At 52.6% G+C, this 15,032-nt stretch overlaps 1 protein-coding gene across 1 annotated transcript; it reads right to left on the bottom strand.

Annotated features, from left to right (window-relative positions):
* Positions 1 to 9,021: 9,021 nt before the first annotated feature.
* On the bottom strand, positions 9,022 to 14,747 carry ENO2 (enolase 2; the record flags this gene model as incomplete). The annotated part of the gene is made up of 11 exons (XM_084297537.1): positions 9,022 to 9,091; positions 9,437 to 9,495; positions 9,633 to 9,741; positions 9,948 to 10,149; positions 10,277 to 10,474; positions 10,951 to 11,173; positions 11,986 to 12,119; positions 12,273 to 12,342; positions 13,386 to 13,444; positions 13,714 to 13,809; positions 14,663 to 14,747. The coding sequence occupies 11 exons, from the start codon at positions 14,745 to 14,747 to the stop codon at positions 9,022 to 9,024; spliced, it is 1,305 nt and encodes a 434-aa protein (XP_084153663.1).
* Positions 14,748 to 15,032: the final 285 nt, after the last annotated feature.

Genomic DNA, 15,032 nt, shown 5'->3' with positions numbered 1-15,032 from the left:
GTTACCTTCTCTTTAGGATTACCAGCCCTTAAGAAATGTATAAAGCATTACTGTACTTCAATACTTCAATAGCAACAATACTCAGGAAGTAAAGATGGAAGAGATGAACTGATAAATGCAGGAAATATAGTTGGCACTTCCATAGCAACTCCTAACGGAGGAAGAAAGAAGTCAAGAAAATCCACCAGAGGCAAGAAAATGGTTCATTTGTCCAAAAGAGAACACTGTTGGGAGGAAAAAAAAAAAAAAAAAAACAGAACTGGGGAAGATACAAACTGACAAAGGAGGGAAACAGACTCTCATATGAAAAGGCAGATACCCAAAGAGGAAAAAAAAAAAGATTGGGTAAACGTGCAGGTAGATATTTAAGGAGGGGCAGTGTTGAATAAATGCTCAGACAGATTGCAGAGACTGCATTTGTAAAGGTATTACAACCCAGATCCAGCAAATAAATAATCCTTCCCTACACAGCTACAAATTCCACGGTGGGTGCTCCCCTAGATTCCACCTCCATCCACCAGAAAAATGCTGAAGAACGTGAGAAAGATCAAGTAGGAACCAGGAAGGCATATATATGGAATGACAGAGGATGAACTCTGGGAAGAACAAAACCTGCCTCATCCATTCCAGCTGCAAATAAAGGCTCACCATCTTAAAGAAATGTACTGATCAGGTTGCTCTTTAGCATACAGATTCTGCTATGCTACAGTTCCTTGCACGCCCGGTTTTATTTTGGAATACAAGTGTGCCCACATGAAAACTTGACTGTGATTCCTTCTTTAGACAAATGCAAAGGTGAGAATACAAAAACCTTTCGGAAGTATCCAAGGGGTACAAGATCTGGGGCAGGAGGTAAATTCATATGGAAAGACATAAAGGTAGGCCACTGCAGCAGGTTATACCTGTTGCTCTCCTTCATTAGAATTCAGTGCACATTTAATTTTCAAATGTTTGAAGGGGTTTTATTGTTTCCAGCAAGAAACACGGTACCATAAATTCACTTCTTCACAGCCATACTTGAAAAGCTCCACCATGAATCACAATGAGAAAAGTCTGTTTTGAAAGACCATACTACTCCCAAGAAATTGGGAAAATGCAAAAACAATTGGTTATGCAGTCACCAATAACAAACATAACAACAACCTGGCCAAGAGCAGGGAAAGATGGATTAAATTCATTCCAACAAACAATCTGACCATTCACATTGACAGGTGTCCCATCCATGGGCAATGATCTTGGAGCTTCAGCCCCTCCACTCCCTCAAGGGTGCACGTGTGGCATGGTAGTGATGCACTACAGCCTTGAGCTTAGAAGAAAGGAGGGTCTAGCTTTCAACTAAAACAACTGTGGGATTTGTGCTCATGAAACTGAGGTAACCATGCAGGCATTTGGCTGATGCGCTGACATGGACACGTTCCTTGGGGGAAGTCGGGACTGAACTCTGAACTGACCTGCATATAGGATGAAGGATGTATAACCATGTTCCACCATTCAGGTGGACATGAAATGAATGACATATCTAACTCCTCCTCTGCTCTCTTGCTATACACCTTAAGGTAATGGCCTACGACTCTCCAGTGCTAGAAAGCACCGAGCTTCCCATACAATCCAGCCCAGGAAAGGTAATAAAATAGATTTGAATGGCTAGCTGGATAGGGAGATGCTGTTCACCAAGAGCCACAGCACTGCAAAACAGACTGTACAAACAAAAGCCACGCATGCCAGTAGCCATACTGGCAACCAACTCATTGCAGAAGTCATGGCAGCCACAGCGCAGCACTGAGAGACATGCAAATGAAGACACTGCCTCTTTCAAAAGCAACTTCGGGAACGTAGCACAGCTATTGACAGATCTCAACTGCAAGCAAAAGCAACACACAAAGTGATGCCACAGTGACCAAATGGCTGCCTCTTAACAGCACAGCGGCCACTTGGCAAAATACAGCTGGGCAACAGCCACCAGAGCTCCACAAACCAGCAACCTCCCGACGCCAGCAGAGCGCAACGGCTCAATGGCACAGCCAGAAGGACAGCACGGGAAACACAGCACGCTTCTCACAGAGCCCCGAATTGCCACTGAAGGGCCAACTCAACGCACTGGAGGGATCCCAAATGCCACTGCAATGCCACCCGCTCGGACGGGCCTCGCCTGCTCCCTGGTCCCCGTGCGAGGTCCAGAGGAGAGGGCAGCGGGTCCCTAGGCGGAGGATGGCGTGACTGGGGGGGATCCTAAGGATCAGGGAGGGAGCAGCCACACTCCACAGCACGTTCCCCACTCAGACCCCAATGCACTGTGCCCAGGCGGTCTCGCTGCCTGCTCCCCGCTGCACCTGGGCGCAGGGGCACAGACAATACGCGGTTCTCCGGGCGGAGGGGATTTCGCCGAGGCTCTCCGGAGCTGGCAGCAGCGGAGCCTGCCCGGGAGGCAGCGAGCGGGCTGACTCCCTTCCAGCATTGTTTCATTTTCATTCCCGCACCGTGCCGGGCCGCAAACCCCCCCCCAAACTCCGCCGTCTCCTCCCGCTGCCCGCCCGCACCCATCGCCCCGGGGGGCAGCGGCGGCCCCGGCCCCCGCCGAACTTTCTGCGGCAGCACCGGGGGGCAGGGGGGGCTCTGCGGGAGGCGTCCCCGCCCCGGGACCCCCGCGGTGGGCACGGAGCACCCCCCCCCCCACCTCCCCTCCCGGCGCCGCTCCGGAGGCGAGGCCGGCCAAGGCAAACAAGCCCCGGGCTGGGGCTGGGGCTGGGGCCGGGGCCGGGCAGCGCCCCCCGGTGATTTACGATCGCTCCCGGCGCCGTCCGAGGGGCGAGCCCCGGTGGGGAGCGGGCTGCGGCCGCCACCCCCCCTCCCTCCCTCCCCAAGGAGCCACCGCGCCCCGGGGCGCCCCGGAACCGCCGCCCCCCGACGGTGCCGGGCGCCCCCCGAATCGCCGTGCATAGGGAGGGGAGGGGAGGAAAGGGGGGGACCGGGGGGTACGGGGGGGAACGGGGACACCCGCGGAGGGACGCGGCGAGCGGGGGGGCGATGACAAGCGGCGCGGGAGTGGCCGTGAGCGGGCGAGGGACTCACCGGCGGCTCCGGAGGGGAGGTCGAATGAAGGGAGGAATGGAGGAGGAGAGGAGCGGGGGGCAGGGATTTAAACGCTGCTTCCCCCCCCCCCCCCCCGCCCCTTCCCTACACACACACACACACACACACCACCTCCTTTTTTTTTTTTTCCCTTTTTTTTTTTTTTTTTTTTTTTTTTTTTTTTTTTGTATATCCTCCCTCCTCCTCCTTCTCCGCGCTCTCTCTGTCCTGCCTCCGGAACAACGGCTGGGGCGCTGGGGCAGCGGCTCCGAGGGGGTGCCCCCTCCACCAGCAGCAGCAGCAGCAGCAGCACCGAGCCCCCCGTCCCGCTCTCAGGCGCTGCCTCCCACCGCCCCGCTCCGCTCCGTCCCCCGGCCACCTCCCATTTCCGAACAGCCCAGAACCAGCCCGTCCCCGCCTCCCCGCCGCCCAACAGCGCGGACCGGGCACCGGGGTTGTTTTTTTTATTTTTTTTTTTTTTTTGGGGGGGGGGCTGCATTAACGAGAAGGGTGGAGGGGAGCGGGGGGGAGGACACAGCAGCAGCAGCAGCACGGGCAGCCCCGGGCGGGGCGAGGCGAGGCGGGGCGGCCGCCATCAGCATGCGGCCCCCCGCCCGGCGGCCTCCCATCCCCCGCCGGTTACCAGGCAACGGCACAAAGGGAGAGCCTCGTGTGGAGGCCGCGAGAGGCACCGGCAGCCCCGCCACAGGGGGAGGCCGCCGCCTCACGGCCCCGCACCTCATTTTTTTTTATTTTTTTATTTTTTTTTTTTTTTATATCTTTTAATAAAGCGTGGTGCCGAGGGAGCGGGCACGCGTGGGCCCCGCGGGAGCTCCCGGAGGGGCTTCGCCGGCGGGTGGTGCTGCTGCAGAAATGTGCCTTTAGGACCCGAAGGAGCCCTGCCATAGCTGCTGCCACAAAGGGCTTAAATTCGCCCAGAATGCTAACAATCTGAGAAATTCTCGCTTCTCTCTCCCCCCCCCTCGCCCCCCACACCTCCCACCGTGCGTGGGCTCCTCGCTGTGTCAGGAAAATGGGCTGGCTGCTGCCGCCGCCACTGCTCTCCGTTGTTCGCAAAGTTCAGGCTGGCTCCAGATGCGAATGGCCATTTTGGAAAAGTTGTGGTCATTTGGGGATGGGAATTAGGGAGCAGGGAGCTGGTTCGGTTCACCAGTTAGCAGAGGAGCCAACCCAAGCACAGACTTTGGGTGAGCACAAACCAGGGGGGAGAAGCTAGGAGCAACCAAACGCCGCCCTTACCGACTGCCTTCGGTTTCAAAGCTAGGGCTGGTTGTATAAGCAAAAACCAAGATGCAGGCATGTGCATCCGCACAGCTGGAACGAGAGGGGCTTTGCATGCACGCGGGCAAGCCCTCTTACTGCATTCTGGTAGCCTTCAAATATGCAGTCACAAAATACTTCCTCAGCAGGGCCTCTCTCGGCAAACAGGCTGGATGGTGCTCTCTTGACAGGCATTTATTTAATACTTCTTATTGTCCATTATATGCCTCCAAGCATTATTTACTGTACAGCATCCAAACCCGGCACTGAATACAGATGTAATAATCTCCCCCGTGGGTTTCTCTGTATTGCTAATCGCCGCTGCACCCAAGCATTTTAAAAACATCCATAACAATGTCCCTGCAACATCTTTACAAGCTAATGGCTCCCTATGCTTTTGTTCCACACCCTCTTCCCAGCGGTACTGTACCACTGCAGGGCATTCTTACTTATCCTGGACACAGCACTGCTCTTGGTGCCTCTTGCTCCAGCGCCAGCTCCACTGGCACACAGCACTCCGTTGCACAATATAAGCATGCCTCCTGTCTCCAGTTGTCGTTCATTTTTTCATCCGTGCTTCTCCTCATCCTACCTCTTTGTCTTGACCCTCGCTCAGAGCCTCCACCCTGCCAGCAGTGATCCTTGGATGCTTTTCTTCCCCGCTACTTTCTGTTTTCCCTTAGTGGAACAGAGGATTGAAAAAGCTATGGCTAACATTTGCAAAAAAATATATATATTTATATATATATTTTGGGTCACCAGTCTGAAACATTTCAGCATATTGAGTATTTCACAGAGGTGTTACACTGACAAGAATACACTTTTGATCCCAAGCACAGGTGTAAGCATTAACTACTCTAAGAAGTGTCTCACCAAGGAGAGCTCTGGAAGACAAGAAGTAATATTATTATTCCTGTTGAGGTAGTCGTGTCTGCAATTGTCACTGCTGTTTCAAACTGTCACCTTAGGAGCTCGACAGCCTTGCATCCCAAGCCGATAATGAGTGTGATCCTTAGAGGCCAAAGTGATAATTCAAGAAGGGAGGAAGATCTTGTCAAAATCCCTGCTTTGTGGACACTAAACACAAATATCCAAATCACTAAGGTAGCCTGTTGTCACCTGGGAAAAGCTGCTGTGAAAGCTACAAAATGAGATGAACAATGGTTGTTATTGCTTCAACATCTCCATATTCCATCTAAATAATCTTCTTGTATCAGTAGCAGCAGGCAGCCTGGTGACCCCAAGTTTATTTAAACACAAAGCCAAGTCCCAGGAAGTATTCACGTCATCATCTTCCATAACTAAGTCAGTGCCTGAGATCAAAATTTTAGTTTAAACAAATTTCATTATCAAGATGTTAGCGTCCCTATTTACTTTGGGGGACAGGCAGACACCCCAAGACCTCATGAAAATTTTAGTAGGTTTAGCGCTGTTTCCAGAAGTTGCTGAAAGGTGGTGGCCTGTCTCCTGTGACGCCTGCAATCTTAGTTTATGAAATGACATCAGAGACGTGATTCAAAAGAGAAACAGGACTGGAAGCAGGGTAACAATTTGCATTTTGTGTAATCCTGACTTCTGAGGTCTTCACTGTGGACAAGAAGCAGCATCTCCAGTAATGAGGTCGAGCTTTTCAGTGAAAGGGAGTCCAATGAGGTGGTTAAGGTGCTGCAGCCCGTGGCATGAAAGGGGAGGCTGAAGGAACTGATTCTGTCTGTCTGGAGAAGAGAAAGGTTAAGGGGGAACTAATTGCTCTCTTCAGCTTTTTGTTTGGTTGTTTTATTGGGGGGAAGTGGGACTGAGGAGGTTATAGCAAAGTCAGAGCCAAGATCTTCTGCCAAGATGGACAGCGAAATGGTTTCAAAATTTGCAAGAAGGAAAATTCTAACTAGATAAAGGACAAACCTCCTCCCTGAGAGTGTTTCAGCATAGGCACAGGTGCCCAGAGGGGCTGGGGAATCTCCCCTTGGAGATATACCCCTGATATACCCCTGGGGTCAGCCCTGCTTCACGGAGGAGCTTGGCGTGGAGATGCCCAGACAGCCCTTGCCATCTCAATCCTTCTGTGAAACTGTGGTTCTAAAAATACGCAGAGCCCCAATTCCCCTTTGACAGTACAGACACACAGCACGTAGTAATATCCTTCATGAGAAGAATAATCAAGCAAGCCCTCTCGCCTGTGCTAGGCCTGGGGAAAGGCTTTCTGTCACGCAGACCCCACCTAGGGCCACACCAGATGGCGTCTCTTGGCGTGTTCTCCACGGCTCATACAAATGATACTTGTGAGCTGCTGTTTATTGGTAAATGGAACACCAAAAAGGTAATAAACTTCATTGCCTCGTCTAAACAACCTCCCAGCTATGGCTGTCCCACGGTGGAAATGGCGTGGTGACACCAAACGGCGCAATGACCTGCCTCAGCTTCCCATTTCATCAAGCTAATTGGCCCTGGGCTGCAGCTCAGGGAGTTGTTAGCTGTGGAGGTTCATTTCATTCATCTGGGGTTCTGGCAACCTCTAGAAGTGAGGAGGTGCAGAATGGCAAGGGTGGCAGCCTCACCCATCGCCCCAGTTCAGCTGTCTCACTGAGGCATAAAATGCTCTGGTGAGCTCTTCTTTCCCCAGCAAAGCAAGCTTCAGGATATCCTCCTGTGCGACCTGCCTGCATTTAGTCTTCCAGCCACAGAACCGACCACTCTTCTTCACCTGTAAGGTGCTGAGCTCATTATAGGAGCTACCCAGCACCCAGCTTTTTAGAGCTCTTGTCAAATGTTTAACAGAAAAATGTCGCTGACAGCCTCCTGTGTTAAAGACATTGGTTTACGAAGGTTTAATACCACTCCATCGTTCTGGAGAGAGACAAAAAAAAAAAAAAAAAAAAAAAAAAAAAAAAAACAGAGAAATTCAGTTGCTGCACATCATTAAGGCTTCCCTGTGTACCCCACAACAACCCTCATTCACTGACATTTCCCCTTCCAGCTCCTTGATGGGCACGCACACCTATTTACCCCTGAAAGAGCGATTCTGCAGGCTTGGGGGGGGGTAGTGTTAAATTATCCCTTTAACAGCTAGACACTGCTCCAAAAGCGACATGTAAACAGAATATGGTTTGGGAGTTAAAGGAAAACCCACCCCAGAAATGTTTCCCTTTACATGGGTGTATATATATATATATACACACACACCCCTATACATTTCTGTTACAAAGGGACCATAACCAAATCTCCGAGGCAAAGGGAATGCGATATATATCTCATGATGTGCTGGCTGTTTAAACGGGCAGTGCAGGCTACCTGGGGGACTTCACTTCCCAGCGAAAATGGAGCTTTCCAGCGGCCGTGCCCGAACTACAGCTCCCAGAAGGCGATGCAGAGGGCTCGGGGTGTGCGCTGAGGAGGTTTGCAGGAGCTGAGCACGCAGAGGGGCTGCTGACTGCTTTTTCTCTCCCAAAAACCTGCAGTTGCAGCTTACCAGCACTAGGTGTCAAGTGGGCAGCTGGCCTGCCCGGCGGTCTGGTGCATCAGTGCAGGACACGGTTAAAACCCCTGCCCAGCTGTTCTTCGTGCAGTGTGGTTTGGGGGGGGTTTGGCACCCTCCCACCTGCCCTTCCCTCGATATTCCCCTGTGAAAGGAGCAGGGGAGGGGTGCCTGGGCCTCGCCTTTCTCTTGCCAATCCCTTCTGCTTGCTTCAGTTACCTTTCTGCACGATCCTCTTCTGCTCTAATGGCAAAATGTTCCCATTCCCCAGATAGTGACATAAGAGAGAGAAACATCAGGCCAAGCCAGGCATCTGAGGTGTGAAATACATTTTAATTGAGTTTAGGGTTCTGTAGTCTGTTGCTCTGCTGAGCAGGGGCTGTCCAGAAGGTAAAGCAGACAGAGGTGGAGGAGAGGGTGAAGGAGTGCAAGAGGGATGGAAACACAGAAGGTCAAGAGAAGCGAATGAGAGCATGTTATTTTTTTTTTTTTTATGACTGTGTTTTAATATATCGCCCCACGGTACTATGCGCTGACCCACAAGACCTCACAGAGCCCGGAGACTGACAGCACACACACAGACAGCCAGAGACGGACAGTGGTGCACTTCAACACCAAGCTGCTGGCAAGCACAGCTCAACACAGCACAGCACTCGGAGTGGAAGGGAGAGACGCTTGGGTCCCACCACGGCTCAGCACAAACACGCCTGGGGCACGATGACGCTGTAGGCCAGTACACGCACACCTACACACATGCACGATGAGAGCGAGCCACTGGCGACACTCGTCCAAACACAGCTACAGGTGCGACACTTGTCCAAAGACACCAGCCGACGCACGTATGTTCACGGCACATACTTTGGTGTACAACGTAAGCGCACTGGGCAGCACGCTCCCATAGTCTAATATGTGAACAGAGTGACTCGGACATGGCCCCGCACGAAAATAAAGGACACAAAATGCCTAGATCCAGAAATGCTTATGACCCCAAAGCAAGGGACAAGGTGCAGACCTCTCTTTCAACCTTCACCTGGGTACATCTAGCCAGGGATACCTGAACTCATGCGGCTCTGAGGTGAGAGGAAACCAGGTGACAGAGGGGGAAGAAAGAGCAAAAAAGGAAGCGGTGGAGGGAAGGGGGATTCAGAGTCTGTGATGTGGGAAAGAGCAGCAGGGTGGCTGTGCCCTGGGGACAATGTTCAAAGAACACTTGGGTTGCGAAAATTGTGTCCAGCAAAACGTGCTTCATCGCCAAGCTCTTCCTCAATCCTGCAGGAGAGAGAGACAGCAAACATCAGGCCCTTGCTGTGACGGAGCATCAGAGTCACCAGAGTGTCTGAGGGGTGGAGTGCATCAGCCAGGAAGCTGAAATGGGGCAGAGGAGCTCTGTTCCCACCAGCTGCTGGGGAGGGGGGAAGCACACCACCATGCTAAGGCAGAGGGAAGGAGTCTGCTCCAGAGATCTCCCCAGGTTCCTACTTTCACCTCTGTACCTTGTCTTCTTACCATTTCCCCCACAAGCTCCCCCTCCTGCCCTTGAGCTTCCAGCTTCTCCCACACCAATTAGTTATTCCCCATTCTCTCTTCTGTGTTTCTGTCCCTGCAGCCCCTTACCTCATGAGCTGGTTGTATTTAGCCAGGCGTTCGGACCTGCAGGGAGCACCCGTCTTTATCTGTAAAGCATTTCCCAAAACAAAACACCGTAAGCCACACCTAGGACTTGCAACAGTTTCCCCATGGGGGCAGCAGGGGATGCTGTCTTCACACCTCATTTTCCTCCAAGCCTGCGCACAGCCTGGGTTTCACCTACCTGCCCAGTGCACAGTCCTACAACCAGGTCAGCAATGAAAGTGTCTTCGGTCTCCCCAGACCGGTGACTCACCATCACACCCCAGCCATTCTCCTGGGCCAACTTGCAGCTGCAAGGAACAAGAAAGGCAATCAGTAGCTCCCACTCCTCTACCCACCACCTGCGTAGGGGGAGATCCAGGCACCCTCTCCTCCCACCCTCAGCATCCTCGCTGCTAGAGACACAGGTCTATTCATCCAACAAATAGCATGACACCCTGCTGCGGTTCTCCACCAGCCCTTTGACAGAACAGCAGTGGCAGCAGGGTGGACTCACGCTTGGATGGCCTCCGTGACGGATCCAATCTGGTTGACTTTGAGCAGGAGGCAGTTGCAGGCCTTCTCTTCAACAGCTCGCTCAATGCGCTTGGGGTTTGTCACCGTCAGGTCGTCTCCCACTATCTGAATCCCAACATTGGCTGTGAACTTGGACCAGGCCTCCCAGTCATCCTGGTCAAAGGGATCCTCAATGGACACCACTGAAGGGACAACAGAAGAGACGAGTCAAAACTCACTTTTCTTCCCATCCCCAGAACATGAAAGGGATGCACCTGTTACGTATGCAACACCAGTGCTGATTCCCTACTGCCAAGCAGAGCAGCTCACCTGGATAATCACGTACAAAGCTTTGGTAAAGGTCACCGAGCTCATCTGCAGAAATGTAGCGGCTTGGGTCATCTGGGGACTTGAAGTCCAGGTCATATTTGCCATCCCGGTAGAACTCAGAGGCTGCCACATCCATACCGATGACAATTTTGTCTGTGTAACCAGCCTTGTCGATAGCTTCCTTGAGGAGCTCCAGAGCTGGAAGGAGGAGAGTTGCATTCAGGAGAGTCAGCTCATGCAGAGAGCTCTGACTTCCAGTAGGAACCTCCCCTAGGAAGATCCTGAGAGCCAGATGACAATGACGGTCTGATGGTGTGATGGGAGAGGGAGAAAGGAGCCCAGAGCACAGCATGAACATGCCACGGGGCTGTGGATGCTGCATCCAAAGGGATGAGCAAGAATTAAAATACAATACCACAGCTCAGTGACAAGTCACGGAGAAGCCTTGGGAAGGTCTGCACATGTATGAAAGATTTGTATGGAGAGTCTGTGAACAGATCAAGGTCACCCCAAGGAGGAGGAGCTTAGAAGCCATCCCCTAACACAGGAGGAGGTCCATTTCCTCAAGGCATCATACTTTGAACCAATGTTTGGGGAATGCTGTGAGCTGGGTGTAGAAAGGCCTTGGCCACAGCACTGCAGGCAGGGGTACCCCACCACTGTGTGGCTCTCACCTTCACTGTTTTCCAGGATGTTGGGGGCAAAGCCTCCCTCGTCACCCACATTGGTAGCATCCTTGCCGTATTTCTCCTTGATGACACTCTTGAGGTTGTGATAGACTTCAGCCCCAATGCGCATGGCATCACGGAAACTTTCAGCTCCCACAGGCAGGATCATGAACTCCTGCATGGCCAACTTGTTGCCTGCATGGGAGCCTCCATTGATCACATTGAAAGCCTGGAAGAGCCCAGAAGAGAATCAGAGCTGAAGCAACCCATCTTTGTACCACCTGGGCAAGGTTCTTAGATGGGTAACTATGTCCATTCATAGCATACCATACCCCACAGAATAACACAACACATCAGCTGCAGAGCATCAGACCACAGCCACATACAGCCCAGGATCCTCTTTCTAACAGTGGCTCAAAGCAAACGACCAGAGAGGACTTGCCCACCAGTTTCCCTCTAGGAGCTCTCCCAAGCTGTATGTGTCTGTCTGTGCATTCGGCAATGCTACATCAGTCTCTCTTTCTCCTTGAGCCCAACAAAAAATTTAGCATCTATAATACCCTTTGTGAAGGAGCTTCACAGGGCAGCTACCCTTGTCTTGAACTGCGCCCCAGAGGGTTCACATGATGCCCCTCTGGTTCTTGCGCTAAGAGGGAGTGGTTGATCCTCAATCAACCTCCACCACAACGTCTGTGTCCTCCTCAGCCCCTCTTTCCATATTGAAACCTCCTAGTTTACATAGTTCTTCCCTTTACGAAAGCTGGTCCACATCTTTGATCTCTCTCTTATCCTTTCCTGAGCCTTTTTCAGTTCCCCTCTCCCCTTGGGGTGATGGGGAGGGCAGAACTTTATGCACCACTCCAGGAACAGGCATTTTGTTCTTGAGTCCTTCCCTGACAAATCTCAGGCTTTAGCTTGCTTTCCTGACAACACATTCAGCTGATGTTTCAGTCCTGTATCCCTTCCTTCTCTACCTCCCAACACATTCTTAGAAGTTTCTTTAGAAGTTTCTGAATGGGGATGCCAAGGACAGAGTCTTACTGGCACAGGAAGGATGAGATCAGAGTTGCCAGCCAGGTCAGCAATATGCCGGTACAGGGGGACATCCTTCTCTGCAGCTCCTGCCTTGCACACAGCCAGCGAAACTCCCAGGATAGCATTGGCACCAAACTTGGCTGTGGGCAAAAATTAGGAGTTAAGCTTCTCTAGTGCCTCCCTCCTAACCCACAGGTCCCCTTGCCAGACCAGCCTTGGTCTCGCCCACTCCAACCCTCCCTCCGCCCGCCTGTGCTCTTTGATTCCCAGACCAAAACAAATATAAAAATTACATTTGTTCTCTGTGCCATCCATCTCAAGCATCAGATTGTCAATCTTCTCTTGATCTACAACAGAGAGGCCCTGCAAGAAAGAAGGAGCTCCTGAGAAGGGGAGGTTGGGAAGAGTTGTTGACTCTCCTCTGTGAGGAAGGAGATGTTGATGCAGAAGCTGGGGGGGACATGGACTTTTTTTTTTTTGGCTTGTGGGGGAATATATACACACAAAGCTCTGGATAACAGTGCCTTGGCACGTAGTCGGATTAGGTAACCAGGATGATGTTACTGCAGTGCGCTGTAGGTGCACCTGCGTTGGATGAAGGATCGGCAGCAGCCCAGGCGAGGCCACACAGAGCTCAGCACACAGGACTCACTTGAGGATTTACCCAGCCTTTTGGCAGCTTCCAGGGAGCTTTGTGGTGCTATGGCTACACAGAAGCTTGGCAAAACAGTACATGCTCAACCCCAAGCAAGCGAATGTAAACTGGAGGGAGCCGTGCCCGGGAAGGAGGTGGAGAGCAGGGTGAGGCCCGACGTGGGGAGCCCTCCACCAGGCCACACATTTCTCAGGGCTGAGGGGAGCTGGGCTCTCAGCCAGACCCCTCGCAGGCTGCACAGGGTGCGATGTGTGGCATTAGCTCAGCTCTCTTCAGAGCAGGCTGCAGGTCTTTGCTTGTGAAGGGTTTACGGATGTGACACCACCCAGCGCCCTGCAGGGCCGCGGGCCGTGCAGGGGGTGCTGCCAGATCGCCCACCACACCGTGAGTGCTGCAGGAGAAGAAGGTGGGACAGAAAGGGTGTGAGGCTGCAGACGTGTGGGTGGTAGTAGGTGCTTGAGGAGGAGCACATCTGGAAGAGGGAGAGAGCTCTACGGGGAGCGCCAAGGGCGTTAGTTAGGCCGTACAGATGCTGCAGTGGACCAGGTAGGGTTAAATCCTTTCTGCTCAGAGAAAAGATCCCTGCGGACACATACAAGCATGGAGGGCAGGAGGGGTGTGCCCGGGTTCACAGAGAGCATCACTGTGTCTGTCAACCCCGTGAGATGAAGAGAGGCAGAAACAGAGATCAGGTGGAAAGAGACGGAACAGAGTAAGCGTTCAACAAGGGAGAACAAAGAGAAATCCTTACAGAGCCCACGAGAGCTGGGGCGACAGTGCTGTTGATATGATCCACGGCCTGCAGGACCCCTAAAGAAAGGAATAGACAGAGAAAGAAAGAGAGAGAGAGAGGGTGAGGCAAAGAAGAGAATGGAGAGAGGGAGGGAGAGGACCAGTAGAGAGTCTGAGAGAGGGAGACAGCGAGGGGAGGATCAAGGCCTAATCTTTCAGTGACACTAAGCCTGTGCCTCCAAGGTCCCACGGAGGGCACATTACGTTAGCGGATGAGCAGTACCCTCTGGTGGAGCCCCACGAGCAGGCAGCCCCGGACACAGGGTGCAGAGCAGGCACCTCCCCACCTTTTCCAAGGAAACGGGACTTGTCATTGTCTCGTAGCTCCAGCGCTTCGTAGATACCAGTGGAGGCACCGCTGGGGACCGCTGCTCGAAACATGCCTGAGGGAGGGCAAAACATTTGTGTGAGCAGAGCAGAGGATGAAGAGAGAAAGCTCTCATGCATTCTGCTTCTGGCAAAAAGACACAGCAACCATGTATGCCAACAGCCCCACTGGCTGCATATGGCTGGTCTTGTCAGAGGTGGAACACCAACATAACAGAAAGAAATCCACCCCGAGTTTCCAGACTGGGAAACCTGGATCTCAGCCACTAAGAGGTCTGTGCTGTTCCCAGAACTACAAATAACACGCAGAAATCTGGCTTTTCAGCCCTCGTCCTGGTACCCCTACCTGCCCCCTTCCAGAGGCAGACTGACACACAGCTGCCAGACTGGGGCTGGATTTTTACCTCAGTGAAGAAAGAAGAGACTAGTTGGATGCCACACAGCCTCCTCACACCTCTCAGCCCACCTTAGCTTTTGGCCCAGGGCAGTTGCAGCTCTTCCATTTGAGACACATATATGCCTGCACAGAGATCTCAGGGACAAACCTTGCCACAACTCCATGAGCGTGGCCATGGATGTACTTCCAAACTTGTAATGTGTCCCAGGAGCAAAAGCACAGCTGCAGGAGGGCATTGCATGGATAGAACATAAATATATACATAACTATGTCTATGCTAATGAAACTAACCACCCCTGCTACTATCAGACACCTGGGCCAAGCCATCCGCACGGCATTCAACTGCATGTGTCTCACAGGGTCACAAGCAGGCACCAGATTTGCCTCTTTCCTGGGATGCTGTCTGCTGGGAGCTCACTGATCCCACCTCCTCTTGGCCAAGGCTGCTGTGCAGACCCAGCCCCTCTGGCATGGGCAGGACTTACCTGCACCTCTCGTCCTCACCTACGTACCTTTGTGTGTGTACAAGTCCACCTCAACAGTGGGGTTCCCACGGGAATCCAGGATCTCTCGGGCATGGATCCTCTCGACCGCCATGGTGACTCTGTGAGCAGGAGAGAAGACATGCTGAGCTCTGAGAGGCCTCAGACTGCACTCAGGACCTGGTGCTCACCCTCCTAATGTCTGGGCAGCAAGAAGGATGCTCTGTGAAGAGCTCTCTTAGGGGCTGGAGCTCAAACTCCAAGCAAATTTAGGCTGGAGGGGAGATGTGAAAAATGCAGTCCAGAGCCCAGAATATGGGAAACTGCCCGTATTTTGTCCAGGAGCTGATGCTCCGTTTCAGTCCACCCAGACAGCAAACAGGGAGCACCCCACACCTGC

The sequence above is a fragment of the Netta rufina genome, assembly GCF_964035555.1.
Source record: "Netta rufina genome assembly, chromosome: 1".
Taxonomy (NCBI): domain Eukaryota; kingdom Metazoa; phylum Chordata; class Aves; order Anseriformes; family Anatidae; genus Netta; species Netta rufina.
Note: the sequence above shows the minus strand (reverse complement) of the source record. Positions and strands in the feature narration are given on the sequence as shown.